Source organism: Salvelinus namaycush, chromosome 31 (genome assembly GCF_016432855.1).
Source record: "Salvelinus namaycush isolate Seneca chromosome 31, SaNama_1.0, whole genome shotgun sequence".
In the NCBI taxonomy this organism is placed as follows: domain Eukaryota; kingdom Metazoa; phylum Chordata; class Actinopteri; order Salmoniformes; family Salmonidae; genus Salvelinus; species Salvelinus namaycush.
In genome coordinates this window covers 42,763,913-42,782,138 of record NC_052337.1, presented here as the reverse complement: position 1 = coordinate 42,782,138, position 18,226 = coordinate 42,763,913, and the positions used below count along the sequence as shown (strand labels likewise).

The 18,226-nt window shown below is 43.6% G+C and overlaps 1 protein-coding gene across 3 annotated transcripts; it reads right to left on the bottom strand.

Moving 5' to 3' along the window:
• Window positions 1-358: 358 nt before the first annotated feature.
• si:ch211-243g18.2 (uncharacterized protein LOC559906 homolog) lies at window positions 359-16,529 on the bottom strand. Of its 3 annotated transcripts, XR_005473049.1 has the most exons (12): window positions 16,449-16,529; window positions 14,205-14,478; window positions 13,860-13,985; window positions 13,290-13,372; window positions 12,633-12,789; window positions 11,186-11,353; window positions 10,781-10,906; window positions 10,168-10,290; window positions 9,976-10,070; window positions 9,302-9,532; window positions 9,138-9,163; window positions 890-975 (listed from the first exon to the last, which is right to left on the bottom strand). XR_005473049.1 is itself a non-coding variant. In XM_038970758.1 (11 exons), the coding sequence occupies exons 2-11, from the start codon at window positions 14,469-14,471 to the stop codon at window positions 854-856; spliced, it is 1,293 nt and encodes a 430-aa protein (XP_038826686.1). In that variant the 5' UTR covers window positions 14,472-14,478; window positions 16,449-16,529; the 3' UTR covers window positions 359-853. The 3 variants fall into 3 exon arrangements, 2 of the variants coding, with proteins under 2 accessions (XP_038826686.1, XP_038826687.1); XM_038970758.1 differs by lacking the exon at window positions 9,302-9,532 and having other exon boundaries at window positions 359-975; XM_038970759.1 differs by lacking the exons at window positions 890-975; window positions 9,138-9,163; window positions 9,302-9,532 and adding an exon at window positions 9,653-9,886.
• Between the last annotated feature and the right edge of the window lie 1,697 nt (window positions 16,530-18,226).

The following is an 18,226-nucleotide window of genomic DNA, read 5'->3' as shown; positions in this document are numbered from 1 at the left end:
AGTCAATCCTTTTGTAAAACATCTCAGATTTGTGAAATAGACAGTCCAAACCCATAAATAACACCCTACGTGTCGGATGTGTCTGAGTTTTCAGACACCAAGGTAACCTAGCTAACCTAGCATTGTTGTAGACTACATGCCTACCTACACAACAGTCATCACACACGCATATGAACAGGCGTACTGATCTGCACTGACATGCCATTATGCTCATGCTCTGTAGTAGACAGGGTAGCTTCATAGTTTTACAAAGAATGTGCTTTAAGTATGTTGTGAGTATTTATTTATTTTTTACTCTTGAAGTGCGTTAGATAGTTACTGAATGTGTGCGCTGTATTTGAGGTAAAACAAAAAAAGAGAAAATGACAACTAACCTTTATTTCAGTCCTTACAGAAGTTTATAGAATACAAAACAGACGCATGTCGGGAAAACAAAACAGAAGAAATGCAACTCAAATGAAAGAGATCTACTGTATGGACAACTTGTTCCCTAAATCTAGAAATACATAGTTTCATGCACAAAGCAAAACCTTTTATTAAACAACAACCATGATACAGGAGGGGACACAACTGAGGGTGTTTCATTGGACAACTGAGAGACTTCTTAAAATGGATGCTGTAGCAGACATCCCATTCACTTACAGTACATCTCGTTATCTCCAGACATGTGAATGAGGTAATGCAGGATACTCCAGAGAGAAACAGAGAAAACTAAGACTCTGATGGGAATAAAAACAGACGGCCATGTTCGTGTGAGCCCTTTATGGCCAGTGGGTTGGCTGACCCCTTGTGTCTGACGGAGGCTTCTCAGGTGTTAGGAGTGATGAGGAGGATGAAGACGATTATGTCCATCTCACTTCTTCTTCACTTCTTCCTCTATCTGCTCCACCTCGCTGGATTCATCCACCACCTTGCCGTTGATCATGGTCTGTGTCACCACCTTCACTATCTTCCTGGTCCACACCTCTGGCTCTTCTGCAACGCAACGAGAGGTAGGGGATGAAGAAGAAGAAGGGGATGGGTTACCGAATGTCGCAGGGTCACACTAACACTGTGACACAGGCTCTGGTTTGTAACCTATGAACAGGCTAACTTTCCGTTGTTGACTTACCTACTGCTCACGAATGAGTTACGGAGTCCACAGTCGATCAGATAAAGTGTTACCGAAGGGATTGAGTGAGTCACAGGCTTACATTGAGACGTGGTTACGACATTGCGGCTTACAGTATATTTGTACCTACTGTGGTTGCTAGGGACAGATGTGTTTTGGGCGTTTGCTTTGGTTGCAGGTTTATGAAACAAACAGTCGTTAGTCTGTCGCCACGGCTCTTGACTTCAAATCAAACCAAATCAAAGTTGATTTGTCACGTGCGCCGAATACAACAGGTGTAGACCTTACAGTGAAATGCTTACTTACAGGCTCTAACCAATAGTGCGAAAAAAAGGTATTTGTGTGTGTGTGTGTGTAAGTAAAGAAATAAAACAACAGTAAAAAGACATTTGAAAAAAGCAGTAGCAAGGCTATATACAGACACCGGTTAGTCAGGCTTATTGAGGTAGTATGTACATGTAGGTATGGTTAAAGTGACTATGCATATATGATGAACAGAGAGTAGCAGTAGCGTTAAAAGAGGGGTTGGCGGGTGGTGGGACACAATGCAGATAGCCCGGTTAGCCAATGTGCGGGAGCACTGGTTGGTCGGGCCAATCGAGGTAGTATGTACATGAATGTATAGTTAAAGTGACTATGCATATATGATAGACAGAGAGTAGCAGCAGCGTAAAATAGGGGTTGGGGGGGGGGGGGGGGGGGGGTCACACAATGCAAATAGTCTGGGTAACCATTTGGTTACCTGTTCAGGAGTCTTATGGCTTGGGGGTAAAAACTGTTGATGCCAGGGTGGTGGAAGCAGCACAGAATCAAAGTTGTACATTTGATTCTGACATAAGGGAACGCCGCTGACCCTGCTTTGAACGTCTGGTGTAAATAGCAGTTTGCTTTTGTCAGCGAGCAACTTGGCCTGGAGTACCTTACCTTCACTCTATACAAGTCACCAACAGTATCTACACACGCTAGCCTAGGGACGTTTCCTTGCGTAACCGCTCAGAGTATGGTAAAGTTGCCTGTAGACGCTGATCTTGAGTTAGTTTAGCAGTCCCATACATTAAAGTAATATTTGGCCATATATGGCCTTATCCACCACACTACCAAAAGTATGTGGACACCTGCTCATCTAACATCTCATTCCCAAATCATGGACATTAATATGGAGTTCGTCCCCCCTTTGCTGCTATAACAACCTCCATTCTTCTGGGAAGGCTTTCCACTAACTGTTGGAACATTGCTGCGGGGACTTGCTTCCATTCAGCCACAATACCATTAGTGAGGTTGGGCGCTGATGTTGGGCAATTAGGCCTGGCTCGCTTTGTGCGTGGGGTCATTGTCATGTTGAAACAGGAAAGGGCCTTCCCCAAACTGTTGCCACAAAGTTGGAAGCACAGAATCGTCTAAAATGTCATCGTATGCTGTAGCGTTAAGATTTCCCTTCACTGGAACTAAGGGGCCTAGCCCGAACCATGAAAAACAGCCCCACATCATTTCTCCTCCACCAAACTTTCCAGTTGGCATTATGCATTGGGGCAAGTTGCGTTCACCTGGCATCCGCCAAACCCAGATTTGACCGTCGGAATGCCAGATGGTGAAGCGTGATTCATCACTTCAGGGAACGTGTTTCCACAGCTCAAGTCCAATGGCGGCGAGCTTTACACCACTACAGCCGATGCTTGGCATTGAGCATGGTGATCTTACGCCTCTGTGTGGCTGCTCGGCCATGGAAACCCATTTCATGAAGCTCCCGACGAACAGTTCTTGTGCTGACATTGCTTCCAGAGGCAGTTTGGAACTCGGTAGTAAGTGTTGCAACTGAGGAAAGGCGATTTTTACGCACTTTAGTACTCGGTGATCCCGTTCTGTGAGCTTGTGTGGCCTACCACTTCGCGGCTGAACCATTGTTGCTCCTAGACGTTTCCACTTCACAATAACAGCACTTACAGTTGACCGGGTCAGCTCTAGCAGGGCAGAAATTTGACGAACTGACTGAGCTCTTCATTAAGGCCATAATGCCAATGTTAGTCTATGGAGATTGCACGACTGTGTGCTCGCTTTTATACACCTGTCAGCAACAGGTGTGGCTGAAATAGCAAAATCCACTAATTTGAAGCAGTGTCCACATACTTTTGTATATATAGTGTATGTGTATAACAGTTTTTTTTCTCCCCAATTTATGGACTCGGGAGAGGCGAAGGTCGAGAGACATGCGTCCTCCGAAACACAACCCAACCAAGCCGCACTGCTTCTTGACACAGCTCGCATGGAAGCCAGCCGCACCAATGTGTCGGAGGAAACACCGTACACCTAGCAACCTGGTCAGCGTGCACTGCGCCCGGCCCGCCACAGGAGTCACTAGTGCGCGATGAGACAAGGATATCCTTGCCGGCCAAATCCTCCCTAACCCGGACGACGCTGGGCCAATTGTGCGCCGCCCCATGGGCCTCCCAGTCGCGGCCGAACCCAGAGCCTTAGACCACTGCGCCACCCGGGAGGCCCGTGTATTCCTTTTTTATTGAAACATAGTACATGATTGTTAACTTTTATATCATCTGAGGTTAAGATAAATGCTGAGAAGGTATATTTTTTTAATTCAAGTCAACATATTAGTTAGCATGACTATTTAAATACAGAGGATGTATTATGTTACTGTACTTAGTTACAGTACTTTATAGTTTTTTACAGCATCTGAGTGAAATATTGATGTTTTGCAGATCGAAATTCACACAGGCTTGAAGTTTTACTGGCCCAAAGAAGGTCTGTTTGGGAGAGTTGTCAACCATGATGGAGAGGTCTTGGAGTGGGCAGGCCTTCCCCAGGAGGAAGAGCAGCTCCATTTGTTGAGATCATGGCTAGGAGGGGCTCGGCCTTGGGGGTGAGGAAGTAGCTTTCTCAGGCTCAATAGAATTGAGTCTCCAAGTTCGAAGAAGATCCAATCACATTGAGTCATTTTTTGGGGGTCTCCAACTCAGAATGCACATATAAGGATAACAAGTGTTGTGTCGGAGATACATCGCCTGTGAAAAGAGTCTACTTAATGTTCACTCAAACCAACACTGTTTCGGATTGGGAATGTCCATTCTAATTCTATGGAACAATCGCTATATGTACAGTCCCGGTCAAAAGTTAGGACACACCTACTCATTCAAGGGTTTTTCATAATTTTTACTATTTTCTACATTGTAGAATAATAGTGAAGACATGAAAACTATGAAATAACACATATAGAATCACGTAGTAACCCAAAAAGTGTTAAACAAATCAAAATATATTATATTTAAGATTCTTCAAAGTAGCCACCCTTTGCCTTGATGACAGCTTTGCATTTTCTCAACCAGCTTCATGAGGTAGTCACCTGGAATGCTTTTCCAACAGTCTTGAAGGATTTCCCACATATGCTGAGCACTTGTTGGCTGCTTTTCCTTCACTCTGCAGTCCAACTCATCCCAAACCATCTCAATTGGGTTGAGGTCGGGTGATTGTGGAGGCCAGGTCATCTGATGCAGCACCATCACTCTCCTTCTTGGTCAAATAGCCCTTACAAAGCCTGGAGGTGTGTTGGGTCATTGTCCTGTTGAAAAATAAATGATAGTCCCACTAAGCGCAAACCAGATGGGATGGTGTATCGCTGCAGAATGCTGTGGTAGCCATGCTGGTTAAGTGTGCCTTGAATTCTCAATAAATCACTGACAGTGTCACCAGCAAAGCACCCCCACACCATATCACACCTCCTCCATGCTTCACGGTGGGAACCACACATGCAGGGATCATCTGTTCACCTACTCTGCGTCTCACAAAGACACGTAGGTTGGAACCAAAAATATAAAATTTGGATTAATCAGACCAAAGTACAGATTTCCACCAGTCTAATGTTTATTGGCCCAATCAAGTCTCTTCTTCTTATTGGTGTCCTTTAGTAGTGGTTTCTTTTCAGCAATTCGACCATGAAGGCCTGATTCACACAGTCTCCTCTGAACAGTTGATATTGTGTCTCTTACTTGAACTCTGTGATGTGCAATCTGATGTGCAGTTAACTGCCGATTTCTGAGGCTAGTAACTCTAATGAACTTATTCTCTGCAGCAGAGGTAACTCTGGGTCTTCCTTCCTGTGACGGTCCTCATGAGAGCCAGTTTCATCATAGCGCTTGATGGTTTTTGCGACTGCACTTGAAGAAACTTTCAAAGTTCTTAAAATGTTCCGCATTGACTGACCTTCATGTCTTAAAAGTAATGATGGACTGTTGTTTCTCTTTGCTTATTTGAGATGTCATCAAGACAAAGGGTGGCTACATTGTAGAATCTCAAATATAAAATATATTTTGATTTGTTTAACACCTTTTTGTTTACTACATGATTCCATATGTGTTATTTCATAGTTTTGATGTCTTCACTATTATTCTATAATGTAGAAAATAGTCAAAATAAAGAAAAACCCTTGAATCAGTAGGTGTGTCCAAACTCTTGACAAGTACTGTATGTATTATTTGTAGCATTGTACAGCTAAGCCAGAGTCATCTTCAGACCTAACTCAAATTCAAATATCTGGCTGTGTCCTTATGACTTTGGATAATTATTTGACACATTTAACTTATTTCATTTGAACAATTGTTGGTGGCAAAGCTAAAACGGGAGAAGATGGGGAGAAAAAATAAGTAATTAGTGAGTAGGTTTTTGTTCATCGACCGCAAATGGGCATTTTGACAGTGTGAGGGTATCGTCATGATATTGTTTTAAAAATAATATGATTTATAAGTGACTCATGGCAGAAAGAATGGTGAATATTATTCCAGACACAGACATAGTTTATTAAAGGGATACTGTGAGATTTCGATTGTTTTTCTACTTACCCAGAGTCAGACGAACTCATGGAAACCATTTTTATGTCTTTCCATGCAGTTTGGAGATTATTGAAGTTAGCTCAGCACAATTACTAGAAGTCTCCCACAGTAGCCAGCTCCTCTCATAGACCTTCTAATGACTCCAAAGCTGGGTGGTTGGTCATTTATAGTCTTACAAAGCTATACGTAGTAATCGATATTTTACAAATGTGTTAATTTTACTGATAATCATAAGCAACGAGATTCTATTCACGTCCTCATTCCCTGTCCCACTTTCTCTGTCCCGTTGTCGCATAGAAATTGCAGCGTTGTATGTATCTCATTATGGTGTCTGTGTGCACATGGGCAGAACCATTGAGACAGATACAACGTTGCGATCTGCTGGCAACTATACCAGCAGACTTTCAGCAATTGTGCTAAGCTAACGATATGCTAACTTCAATCATCTCCAAACTGCAGAGACATAAAAAATTGTATTCATGAGTTCATCTGACTCTGGGTAGAAAAGTAGAAAAACAACCTAAATCACCTACGGTCTAAGGCACTGGCAATTCTATGTTGTGTGTCTAGTTTGTCTGTTTCTATGTTCAGCCTAATATGGTTCTCAATCAGAGGCAGCTGTCTATCGTTGTCCCGGATTGAGAATCATATATAGGTGGCTTGTTTTGTGTTGGGGATTTGTGGGTAGTTGTCTATGTGTAGTGTTTAGTGTCAGCACTATTTTGTTTGAATAGCTTCACGTCGTCTGTTTGTTGTTTTGTTCGTTTATATAAGTATTCGTGTTTTCGTCTTCTCTAAATAAAAGAAGATGTATTTCTCTCACGCTGCGCCTTGGTCCACTCTTCCTCAAAGTTACGACGATCGTGACAGATGGAGAAGGACAAATTGGAGAAGGACAAATTGGAGAAAGACAAATTGGAGAAGGACAAATTGGAGATATATTGGAGATATATAAATAAATAATTTGTTCTTAACTGACTTGCCTAGTTAAATAAAGGTTAAATTTAATAAAATAAAGTTTTTAAAAAGGGGCAGAGGGAGGAGGGAAGAAAAACAAAAGATTGAGTGGGTGACCAGGGTGGGTTCATGTTGTCCATTTGAGAGGTTAACTTCTTGCGACTACAGGGGGTGCTGTTCCGAATTAGCATTTTGTCGTCTCCAAATTAAACTGCCTAGTACTCAATTCTTGCTCGTACAATATGCATATTATTAATTCTATTGGATAGAAAACACTTTCTAGTTTCATACAAAGTTGGAATGATGTCTGTGGGTGACCCAGAACTCTTTCTACAGCGAAATCCATGACAGACAGTGAAAGGTCTGAGAGCGAAGCTCTGATTTCAGATCAGTTTTAAAAGTCTGTGTATATCCTATGGAACGACACGAACTGCACCCGCCTTCCCCTGGATGTCAGTAACCAATGAGAAGTGGAATGGGCCTTCTGCGTAGCTCTCAGAGGTTATAAAGGACCAAGGAGTGAGGGTAGCCCCCCTTTCGACGCTCGCCTTTACGCAGGAAGACACCTCCGGATGCCATTTTCAAAGGCTCGGTTATCAACGTAAAATGTATCCGTCTGTAATTTAATTCGATATAGGACTTAGAAACATCATAAGGTAGTTAATTTAAACCGTTTTATAGCAATTTATATCCGTTTAGTGCGATTTTGATGCATTTCTATGTGAAGCACCGGGCACATTTCGGGGTCCCGGTCGAACGTTAGCGGGCATTTAGACGGACAAAGGACATCTTTCGACCAAAAGAAGATTAAACCCAAGAAAGAATACATTGCCCAAGAATCTGATGGAAGAACAGCTCAAAGTAAGCAATATTTAATATGATAAATCGTTGTTCTGTCGAAATATTTTAAACGCATATTTCGCCATTTTGTTTGGTATAGCTTCACTTGGCGAACCCTGTATTGAAAAGTAAGGATAATTTTAAAAATGTAAGTCAGCGGTTGCATTAAGAACTAATTTGTCTTTCGATTCCTGTCAACTCTGTATTTTTTAGTCAAGTATATGATTAGCTTTCGATTAAACTAGATCACTCTGAAAGCTGACGTCCCTCATTTTGATGCTTGAGTTGTGACTATTTCCATTGTATAACCACGGTTTTGTATGGCTAAATATGCACCTTTTCGAACAAACTGTATATGTATGTTGTAAAATGATGTTACAGGAGTGTCATCGGAAGAATTCTGAGAAGGTTAGTGAAAAAATTAATATATTTTGGCGATGATAACGTTATAGCTCCCTTTGCCTTGAATTCATACTCTACTAACGTTTTCACATGTGGTATGCTAACTTATCGATTTATTGTGTTTTCGCTGAAAAACGCTTAGAAAATCTGAAATATGGTCTGAAATCACAAGAACTGTGTCTTTCCATTGCTATGCTTTGTCTATTTTTATGAAATGTTTTATGATGAGTAAATTGGTCATACACGTTGCTCTATCTAGTAATTCTAGTCGATTTGTGATGGTCGGTGCAATTGTAAACTGTGATTTCTACCTGAAATATGCACTTTTTTCTAACAACACCTATCCTATACCATAAATATGTTATCAGACTGTCATCTGATGAGTTTTTGTCTTGGTTTGTTGCTATCAATATCTTAGTTTAGCCGAATTGGTGATAGCTAGTGGTGGAGAGAGAAAATGGTGGACAAAGAAAGATGGTGTATTTTGCTAACGTGGTTAGCTAATAGATTTACATATTGTGTCTTCCCTGTAAAACATTTTAAAAAACAGAAATGATGGGTTTATTCACAAGATCTGTATCTTTCATCTGGTGTCTTGGACTTGTGATTTAATGATATTTAGATGCTACTATTTACTTGTGAAGCTATGCTAGCGATGCTAATCAGTGTGGGGGGGGTGGGGGGTGATCCCGGATACGGGGTTGAGAGGCGGTCAAAGTTAAGGTGAATTGAAGTCTCTCTGTGTGAGAATGAAATGACGTATTCATGAATTAATAGTATTCTTATCACACGCCATGGATGGATTCCCTCATGTCACACTGATAAAGAAAGTCTCTCCATCCAGGTGAACGGTCACAGCTGAAATCAACCAATCAATGTGTTGCTGTGTGCTGAGTGAGTAATGCCAAGCTTTGATGTTTGCTTAGGTTAGCCTATGTCAATTAAGAAGTGAGAGTGTAGCAATGTGAAGTTAATATACTGATGATACTCACTTTTTGGTGGGGGAACTTCTTTAATCCTGAATGAATAAAGGAAAAAGAAGGTCAGAGTTAAAAAGTTAATAATTACTTGGGCTGAAACAGGCAGAAGATGTTACCATGTATGGTCATCAATTGGCTGGTTTACCAGGAAAGAGCAATTCTCTGTTAGACTCAACTCAACAAAGCAGATAATGTAGTCCTTTGAGAGGAGAACTAGCCTGTGTTCACGTGTGCTCCCTCCCTCAGCTGGCTCGATAGGCTCCCACGCCTCAGCTGGTGAACAGGTTCCCGTGCCTTGACAGAGGCAACCGGGGAGGTCTCAGCTGGCTCATCAGGCTCTTGCGCCTCAGCCGGTTCGTCAGGCTGATCCCCGGGATCGTCCCTTTGGTTGGCGTCCTGCGACACACCTGTCACCATCGTTACGCGCACCTGCGCGTCATCAGACTCACCTGGACTCCATCACCTCCTTGATTACCTGCCCTATATATGTCACTCCCTTTGGTACCTTCCCCAGGTGTCATTGTTTCTGTTTCTGTTTCCTGTCTGTGCGTTGTTTCGTGTTTCTTGTTTTGTTTATTAATTGATGCACTCCCTGAACTTGCTTCCCGACTCTCAGCGCACACGTTACAGCCTGGATATACAGTACTCACTAAGCATCCCTTAATGACTTCTTACTGTAGCATAGTCATGTTCTGTCGCTCAGTTGATAGAGCATGGGTCTCTTGCAACTCCACGATAGTGGGTTCGATTCCCAGGACCACCTATATGTAAAAAATGTATCCACCCATAACTGCAAGTCGTTTTGGATAAAAGCGCCTGCTAAATGGCATATACTATCATGGTGACTCACGTCTCCTCTCCCTCCAGTAGTCTTCTGTAGGTTGCAATCTCCAACTCCAGGTTCTGCTTGATGCGGAGCAGCTGTTCGTAGTCATTCTTGTTGCGCTGCAATAAAACACAATATAATTGGTCCTTTTGTTTTAGTAAACAACATAAATATATACAGGTCCACCTCCTTAGCCGCTGGGCTACCAGTAAGTACCTGCATGTCCAGACGCAGCTGAGACAGGTCCTCCTCCAGCTGGGAAAGCGTGGTCTGCAGACGCTCCATCTCCAGGCTGTACTTCTGACCTGTCTCGCTGAGGTTACCCTCCAGAGCTGCCACCTGAGGGGGAGATGTTGTTAACATCCACGTGCACATTGTTCAACTAAGGTCTTTGTTGACCTCTGAATATGACTGTTAGAGAGCTACTGCATTTCAGGGATCTTTCTGTAACACAAATTCTTCTCCCACACAAGGTCAGGGGAAGTGAGTGATATTTGCTGTCAACGTTAAGGTTAACATGGGTGGGAACAAAGGGTGAGATCTTAGTGATACTGTATCTTTGAGTGCCATTGCATTTTTTAAGTTCCCCAGTGGAACATAACCCATAGAGGCAAGGTTCCTTCTTGCTATGTGTCACCTACTTATACAGGCTCTCAAACTGTAGATTGGAGTGGCATGGTATATTTAAGTTTCCCAGTGAAACACAACCCCCCCAGATGAAAGGTTCCTACCTGTTTGTGCAGACTTTCCAGCTGTATCTTAAGGTGACACCGTATTCTAAGTTCCCCAGTACAACACAACTCCCAGGTGAAAGGTCTCTAGTTCCTACCTGTTTGTATAGACTCTCCAGCTCTACCTCCAGGGTCTGTAGGAAGCGTCGTCTCTCTACCAGCTCACTCTGAGCTCCCCTCAGAGCCTCGTTAGACTCCTTCACCTCGTTCTGCACCGTGTCCAGCTGTAACACACCACACACGTTCCTGAACGCACCACATCTCCGTTCCTGAACGCTGTAGGCCATGTTACTAGATACCAGACCTGCGTTCAAATACCTGGGTTCACCTGGATATAATATCTATGATACGCCTGAAACGTAACTTGAGATACACATGCAATGTCAATGGGAGATTTGCATGAAAATTCTAGTCATCTCAAGTTACAAATAATCATCTCTGAGAGACACTAGTGGCTGGTTTCTGGCATGGTGATGCACCCAACAAGCCAGTCCCCCACTGACCTTCTTGAGGTACCACTCCTCAGCCTGGTCCTTGTTCTTCTTGACGATGCCCTCGTACTGAGTCCTGAGCTCTGACATAACTGTGCCCAGTTCAGGTCCACCACGGCCTGAGTCCACCTCCACGTTCACAGTCTGAGCAGCAACGTGGCCCTTCATAGACTCCACCTCCTTCAGAGAGACAATCAATCAATTACATCAGTACTTCACAGTAACCTGGCCTATAGGACCCCCAAAGAGCAAGCAAGACAGGAAATAGAAACTCTTAGGCATCCGTGTTCTATTTGTGTTTCACTTTCTAACATATTTTCCTCCCGTGTTTTTCCTCTATGTCATCGTTTGCATGATTTCTAGGAATATTCTCTGTTTGTTTATTAGTCCTCCAAAGTGTGTGTTCTCCATTGAATTCTACACCCCACAAGAGAGAAGGCGAGACCCTCTACTTTATTAACATCCTCTCCATAAATACTTGATGGAGTTGAACTCATGTTACGCCTAGTGTGTGCCTTGATCGCTGTTCCCTCCCACTATGCCCTTTCTCTGTGTGTCACGTACAGCCTAATAGATAGAACATATGGTACCACTGCATTGGCACCACACACCACACCCTGCTTTCCAAACACACCCAGCACTTCTGGTGCCAGTCGTCGACTTAAAGCACACACACCATAGGGAAACAGGAAGGGTTGAGCCTACACACACTTGCATGCGCCGCACTGCACGCGCACACGCACACACACACACACACACACACACACACACATCATTCTACCCCTCGCCACAGACAAGTAGTACAAGGTGACTTATGTCTTCACACAGGTCTGAAGTGTGCCTATTCACAGCAGAGCAACCAGTGAGCAAAGATGTTATCAGAGGGGCCTCTATGGAGACTTGAGTAAAAAATCTAAGACCTGAGTTACTCTCTGGCTTCAAGTTGCTTAACACAAAGGGGCCTCCTGTGTTGGGTTTCAGACTCCGAGCAGGTTCCAAGCTTCCCATGGCATCCCAGCTTCCCCTGGGATGCAGAGTGATATCACCACCGGTGCAGAAAGGAACAGAGGACCTCTCTATTCTCCTCCTTCATTGCTTCCCCTCTCAGACCACTTATTCTATTCTGTGGTCTTCGTGATTATCCAGCTAATGGCCAGCTAGAAGAGGAATGGTGACAGAGGACATCCTTGTCTCTCTCCAGTCAGAAATACCTCCTCATACCAGGAGACCAGGGAAAACTCCGGGTTCGAGTGATAGCGCTATGACCTGGCCTACGGATGAACACCTGGCCCCACTATCTCAATGTGCAAAACGAGTTGAAATTACATAGTGATGACATAACTTCAACTAGTTTTGTCTGCTGGGATATCATCATCCTTAGGGGAGTTGTCCTCTTACTTTGTTACTTTCATGCTTTTGGATAAATAAAGTCCTGATCTACGGAGCTATCTCCTCTCACCTCCTCATGGTTCTTCTTCAGAAAGTAGAGCTCTTCCTTCAGGCTGTCCAGGTCTCCTCTCTGGGACATGATGACCTGCTCATGGTCCACCTTGGCCTTCTTCAGGGCCAAGCAGTCCCTCTCCACAGACTGGGACATGCACATCTCTGTCTCCCACCTGGGAGGGAGGGAAGAGATTGGGAGAGATTGCGAAGTGAGAGATTGTGAAGTGAGAGAGTGTGAGAGCTTGGGTGACTAAGACTTTAACGAATTCATTACAAACAGGAAGATAACATGTAAACTTGAAAGAAGGGGTGGGGTGAAGGAGGGCGGGAAGGAGGGAGGAAGGGAGTGCAGTCACAGGACTAATCGCAGTTGCATACACATATGCACAAGCACACACTGGCACACACGCAGTCACGCATGTAAGTTCCCAAATGTTTGTCTACTAAGTGGTGTTTGCGTGGTGCCAGTCAACATGTCCTGTAGACTACAAAAGACACATACAGTACACACTGGCCTTTGCCTAAACATACACCTGCAAGCCTGCTTCAAGCGCTTTACCCGTTGCAGCCTTCGCCTGAAATTAAACAGAGCTACAGACGTACTGAACACCAGAAGCAAAGATGCAAAGACATGACAAACAGAGAGGTGCACGGCGCCAGCCTCCACGCTCACTTAATCCTGAAGTCGTCAGCTGCAAGTTTAGCGTTGTCAATCTCCAGCATGAGGCGAGCGTTCTCCAGTGTCTTCCTCCTCACCTGAGAAAAGACGTGGTCAGCATTCAACTTTTACATACGATTTCACAGTTGAACGTTTCTATCGTCGCGCATACTTTCAATGTCACCTCTAAGGTGCATTTCCCCTCACTGACAGAAACACTGACTCCAGAAACACTGACTCCAGAAACACTGACTCCAGAAACTTCCTAGAGAATTTGGGTAACACACTCCATACGTGGCCTTAGTCTGACTAACCTTTAACCCACAGTCTGCTGTGTCGGTCTAGCGCAGGTTAACTAAAAGGTAACATTTCCGCTAATGTTAAACACGTACGTGTATGGCCACACGTGTATGTGCCATGTGACTAATCCAGGCTATGTTAACAATGTGTAAATCCATATCATGATTCATACATAGACACAGTGTGTCCTTGTTGTACATGCTGCAAGAGGTGAGATACGGGCATGGGAAGTCACATGGGTTGAGCGAAAGGGATCATGGGAAAGTAGGGACGTTGGGAACCCACCTCCTGTTCCACCTGGTGGGCCTGGGCCATCATGGTTTCGAAGTCGTGGCCTTTAGGGATGCGCTCAATCATTATCTGCTTGATCCTCAGCTCCAGATCTGAATTGGACTTCTCCAGTGAGCGCACCTTAGAACAACAAGAAGTTTATTGTCCATCATCTTTTAGTACCTGCAAGTGTCTTGCTCAAGGGCACAACGGCAGGAAATGGCATCTAGTATACTGATACCAGTAACTCTCTGGTTGCCGGCTCACTTCCCACCAGATTTCCAGCGGTTCTGGGATTTGAACCAACAACCCTTCGGATGCTAACCAGCTTTTCTAACCTCGAGGCTACCTTCCGCCTACCTTGTCCAGGTAAGTGGCCAAGCGGTTGTTGAGGCCTTGCATGGCCTCCTTCTCGTTGGTATGGTTACCCAGCTGCCCATTGAGGTTCAAGGTGACGGGCTGGCTGTTCATGTCGTGGCTGACGGATGCAGAGCGGGTCAGGGGGCTGGCGGAGGCAAAGGACACAGCGGCTCTAGAGTGGGCACGGCCACTGTCTCTCAGAGATAGACTAGAGAAGGAGGGTTGGCGGCCCGCAGAGAAGCTCCGCAAAGAGAAACTGGAAGACATGACGGCTCTGTGTGAGAGATGACAAAGAGGAAGAAGACCTTGTTGAAACACATACAGTATATGCTAATAACATTATAAAACGTGAACTTGGTATTAAACTGAAGAGGATTTGGTCTTTCACTATATCATTCATAAAAAACATGACAGATGTGGCCAGTGGCGGTTCTAGCTTGTATGGCTCCCTGGGTGAACCCCCCTTCAGCGCATCCCCCAACAACAACAAAACAAGCACCATTCTGCACTAACTGTAAAAACTCTAGAAATTTAAAACTATAGAAATACACAAATATATCTAAAAATAAGACTCATAAATATCAAAAGAAGTAACAAAGACAAATAGAAACGAATTGTAGTATATAAATACAAATGAAAAAGAGAATCGAATTATTACACTATTACTAACAGAAAACACGAGAATAAAACTAAATTGCAGAAATCCTATATCACACAAATACATAAAAAGAATAACACACTTATAAAGAAGAGAACATGATTATTACACTGTTGCACTTCAAACAAGAAACACACAAACTAAATAGCACAACTAATTGCATTACTAATTGCATTAGTACTGTACAAAGTTAGAGGTGCGCTATTTGATAGATTCCCCCGCCTCCCCTACCTCTGGCTTCCAGTGGGGAGGTCAACCTACCCCCGCCCCCTTCCCCATCTCGTACTTCTGAGTGGGAGACCTTCCCAGGCATTAGCCTGCCTAGCTCACAAACTACAATCAGGGTGCCCACTCCGACAAGGTTAATTGACCCACAGTCCCACACGGTGACATGCTATCGTTGACGTGACGTGCAAATGAGAGATGGAAAACCGATCTCGCAAATGTCACCATTCTGAATATTTTTTTTTGCATTTATTTATTTTTTGAGCGTGCGCCCTGTGCCGCCCTGCCCATGTCGCCTATGCCTAAATCCACCACTGGATGTTGCCTCCAGAACATGTCTGATCTGGTGGGTATGGAAATTGTCATTACTGTATTTGAGGACAAAATTAGTCAAGGTGACTTGTGAAAGCTTTGAGTCAATTATTTATTCTTACAACATGCAAATAATTATTTTAGGCACACAAACCTTTGGCTAGGGTCCAAAATGGTAATTTTCACCCATGCAGGAGCCAAAAGAACACGCAGCCTGTGGGCCATTTTGAATGAGCCCACCATTGTTGTCTATTCAAACTAAAAGTCAACCACAGACTGATAAAAATGTCAATGGTTGACTGGTTACCCAGCTGTCCATTGAGGTTCAAGGTGACAGGCCGGCCGTTATAACTACTAAACTGTCTGAGCTCCAGTCAAGCATTACGTTATCCAAGTTCAGTGTACAATCATCAACATGTAAATGACTAATCCTCTATCGGAAGCTTCCCAAGAACTGTGAAGAAAACCCTCATATCTTACATTACTATTTTGATTGTTCTTGTTCATAATATATTTTTAGGTCTTTGTCAATAACCAATAAGAGAAATCACAAAAACAAGAACTAACACGAGGGCAGAGTTATGTGGAGGCTCTGTCTAAAACAGAGCCCTACCTAGTAACTGAGTAGTTGCCTAGTATTGTTCAGTGCCAAACAGACATTCTACACAGCCACTGGGCTGTTCAATAGGGATTAGTGGGCTCGTGAACCGCTCTCTGTCCTCTCTGTCACATAATACTCTTGAGTTTCTCCCACCATCACCACGACTAAACATTAGAAAAAGTAAAACATTTCTTTGTTGTGATGAGTAGAGAAACGTATAGAAACAAAGTGATAACAGTACATAAAATATATCTAGAGGGGCAAAAAAAACTAAGATGGATCATTGAAATATTATAACTTAGTTAAAAAAAAAATGTTTTGAGTCATTACACATTTACAGTTTTCAAAATGAAATATAATTTGTTATTATCACAAACGTATGTATCTTTCATCTTTTTGATATTTGATTAGTGTGTTCAGTAAGAAGCAATTCAATTGAAACACTTACCTGGATTATGTTCTCTTCAGTGAGAGAAAGAGGGAGAGAGGGATCCTGGACAATGGATCCTGGAGAAAGCTGTCTACCTTGAGACTGATGCTACAGCTGAATTTATATGGAGATGAGAAAGGGGGGAGGGGCCACGTAATGTGTAAAGTAGGTGGAGCCTCTATAAGACATCGGAGTCTTTCTCTCCCGTGGGTAGGCAGGTAACCGGAACTTCACTCAGGAGAGTAACATTAAATATTCAACAATGTGTTGAAAGAAGGAAAGGGAATTGGTCTAGTCAAACAACAGAAGGCTATGTACATTCTAAGGAGTTCTAATGTGTGTTACGTCAATTCTTAAGCGTGCAGAAGGTGTTTGGCTGTTGATTCTGAGGAGTTATTGAGGCGTGTGATAGGCTGGTTGGTTAGTCGTCATCATTTGGTGGTTAGGCATTCCCTCACTTCTTATCAACGTACTCACCCAAAGTCACACTCCCATGAGCATCTAAAGATACTGATCCATTTAATAAATTTTTTAAAATGTTGTCTACCAATGCAAAAAAAAAAAAATTACAACAATGAGAGAGAGAGAGAGAGAGAGAGAGAGAAAGAAAGAGAGTCAGAGAGAGAGAGCGAGAGAGAGAGTCAGAGAGAGAGTGTGGGTTTCCTGGTCTTCGTGTTGGTCTGTCTTCCCGCTGTAAAACCGTGTCCTTCCCCTGTCTCTCCCAGTCTCTCTGGGATGTTAATCAGGTTGATAACACCCAACACAACAGGTTGATAACAGCTAACACACCTGCTCTCCAGTAAGGTCCATCCCGACTTGATGAGTTGCTGCTGCCACAACATCTCTGGCATGTCTCAGCAGCTGCCCGAGGCTCCACAGTAGCTAGCACTGGCTTCACACCGTGAGGTTGCACATTTTTCTATTGGCTATTGACATTCCATAGGGACTCCTCATCCAAAAAGCTCCAAACCTTGGGAAAGACAACAAAGATTTCAACAAAAAGTGGCGCGACATACTCAACAAATGTTCCCTGGATCTCATGATCCACATTATTGAGGAGGTCTCGCGCCAGAAAGAGGACGTCAAAGACATTTCAAACCAGAAGACTCCTGAAGCAACAGAAGTTTGGAAATTATTTCACTGTAATCCACAATTCCATTAAATAGACTCTTAAAACATTTGAAGAAGGACTAATGGCTCAAAAGTTCAGGAAATACAAGAGAGACACAACTGATTACCAGCTTAACCACGTCTACATGTGGACATATGAGGACACCACGAAACAACATAGCGCACGAGAGGGTGGCCATCCCCAACTCCGATCACACTTTGCAGAACGACAGTGACTTCCCAAGTGACTCAGACTCCAATCAGAGCGGCTATTATCACCAAAACCGTGGACACCAGCGATCAAAAAATGGCAGACGGGGCACAGGAAGACGAGCAGGGACAAGAGGAAACCACACTCCCGGAATCATGCCCCTCACCCGCCAACAGGCGAGGATACTGTAATCAACCTTGATTACAGCGAGGATACTGTAATCAAGGTACTTACCACATATCAGGTGTCTGCCTTAAGTAAAGGCCTCTCTTTTGTCCCCACATATGACAGTAACTGTTTTGAGATAAAGACGGATCTTTTTTGCTTTTTGGCAGGTTTGGCAGGTCTAATGACTCCAATGATACACAAAAGCCCAATATGCCTGTGTTCAAACCAGTGGACATTTTAGCATGTGAATCTTGGTGGGGGGGGGGCAGCCTCCTCAGTCCCATTTGCTAATATATTCATATTATTA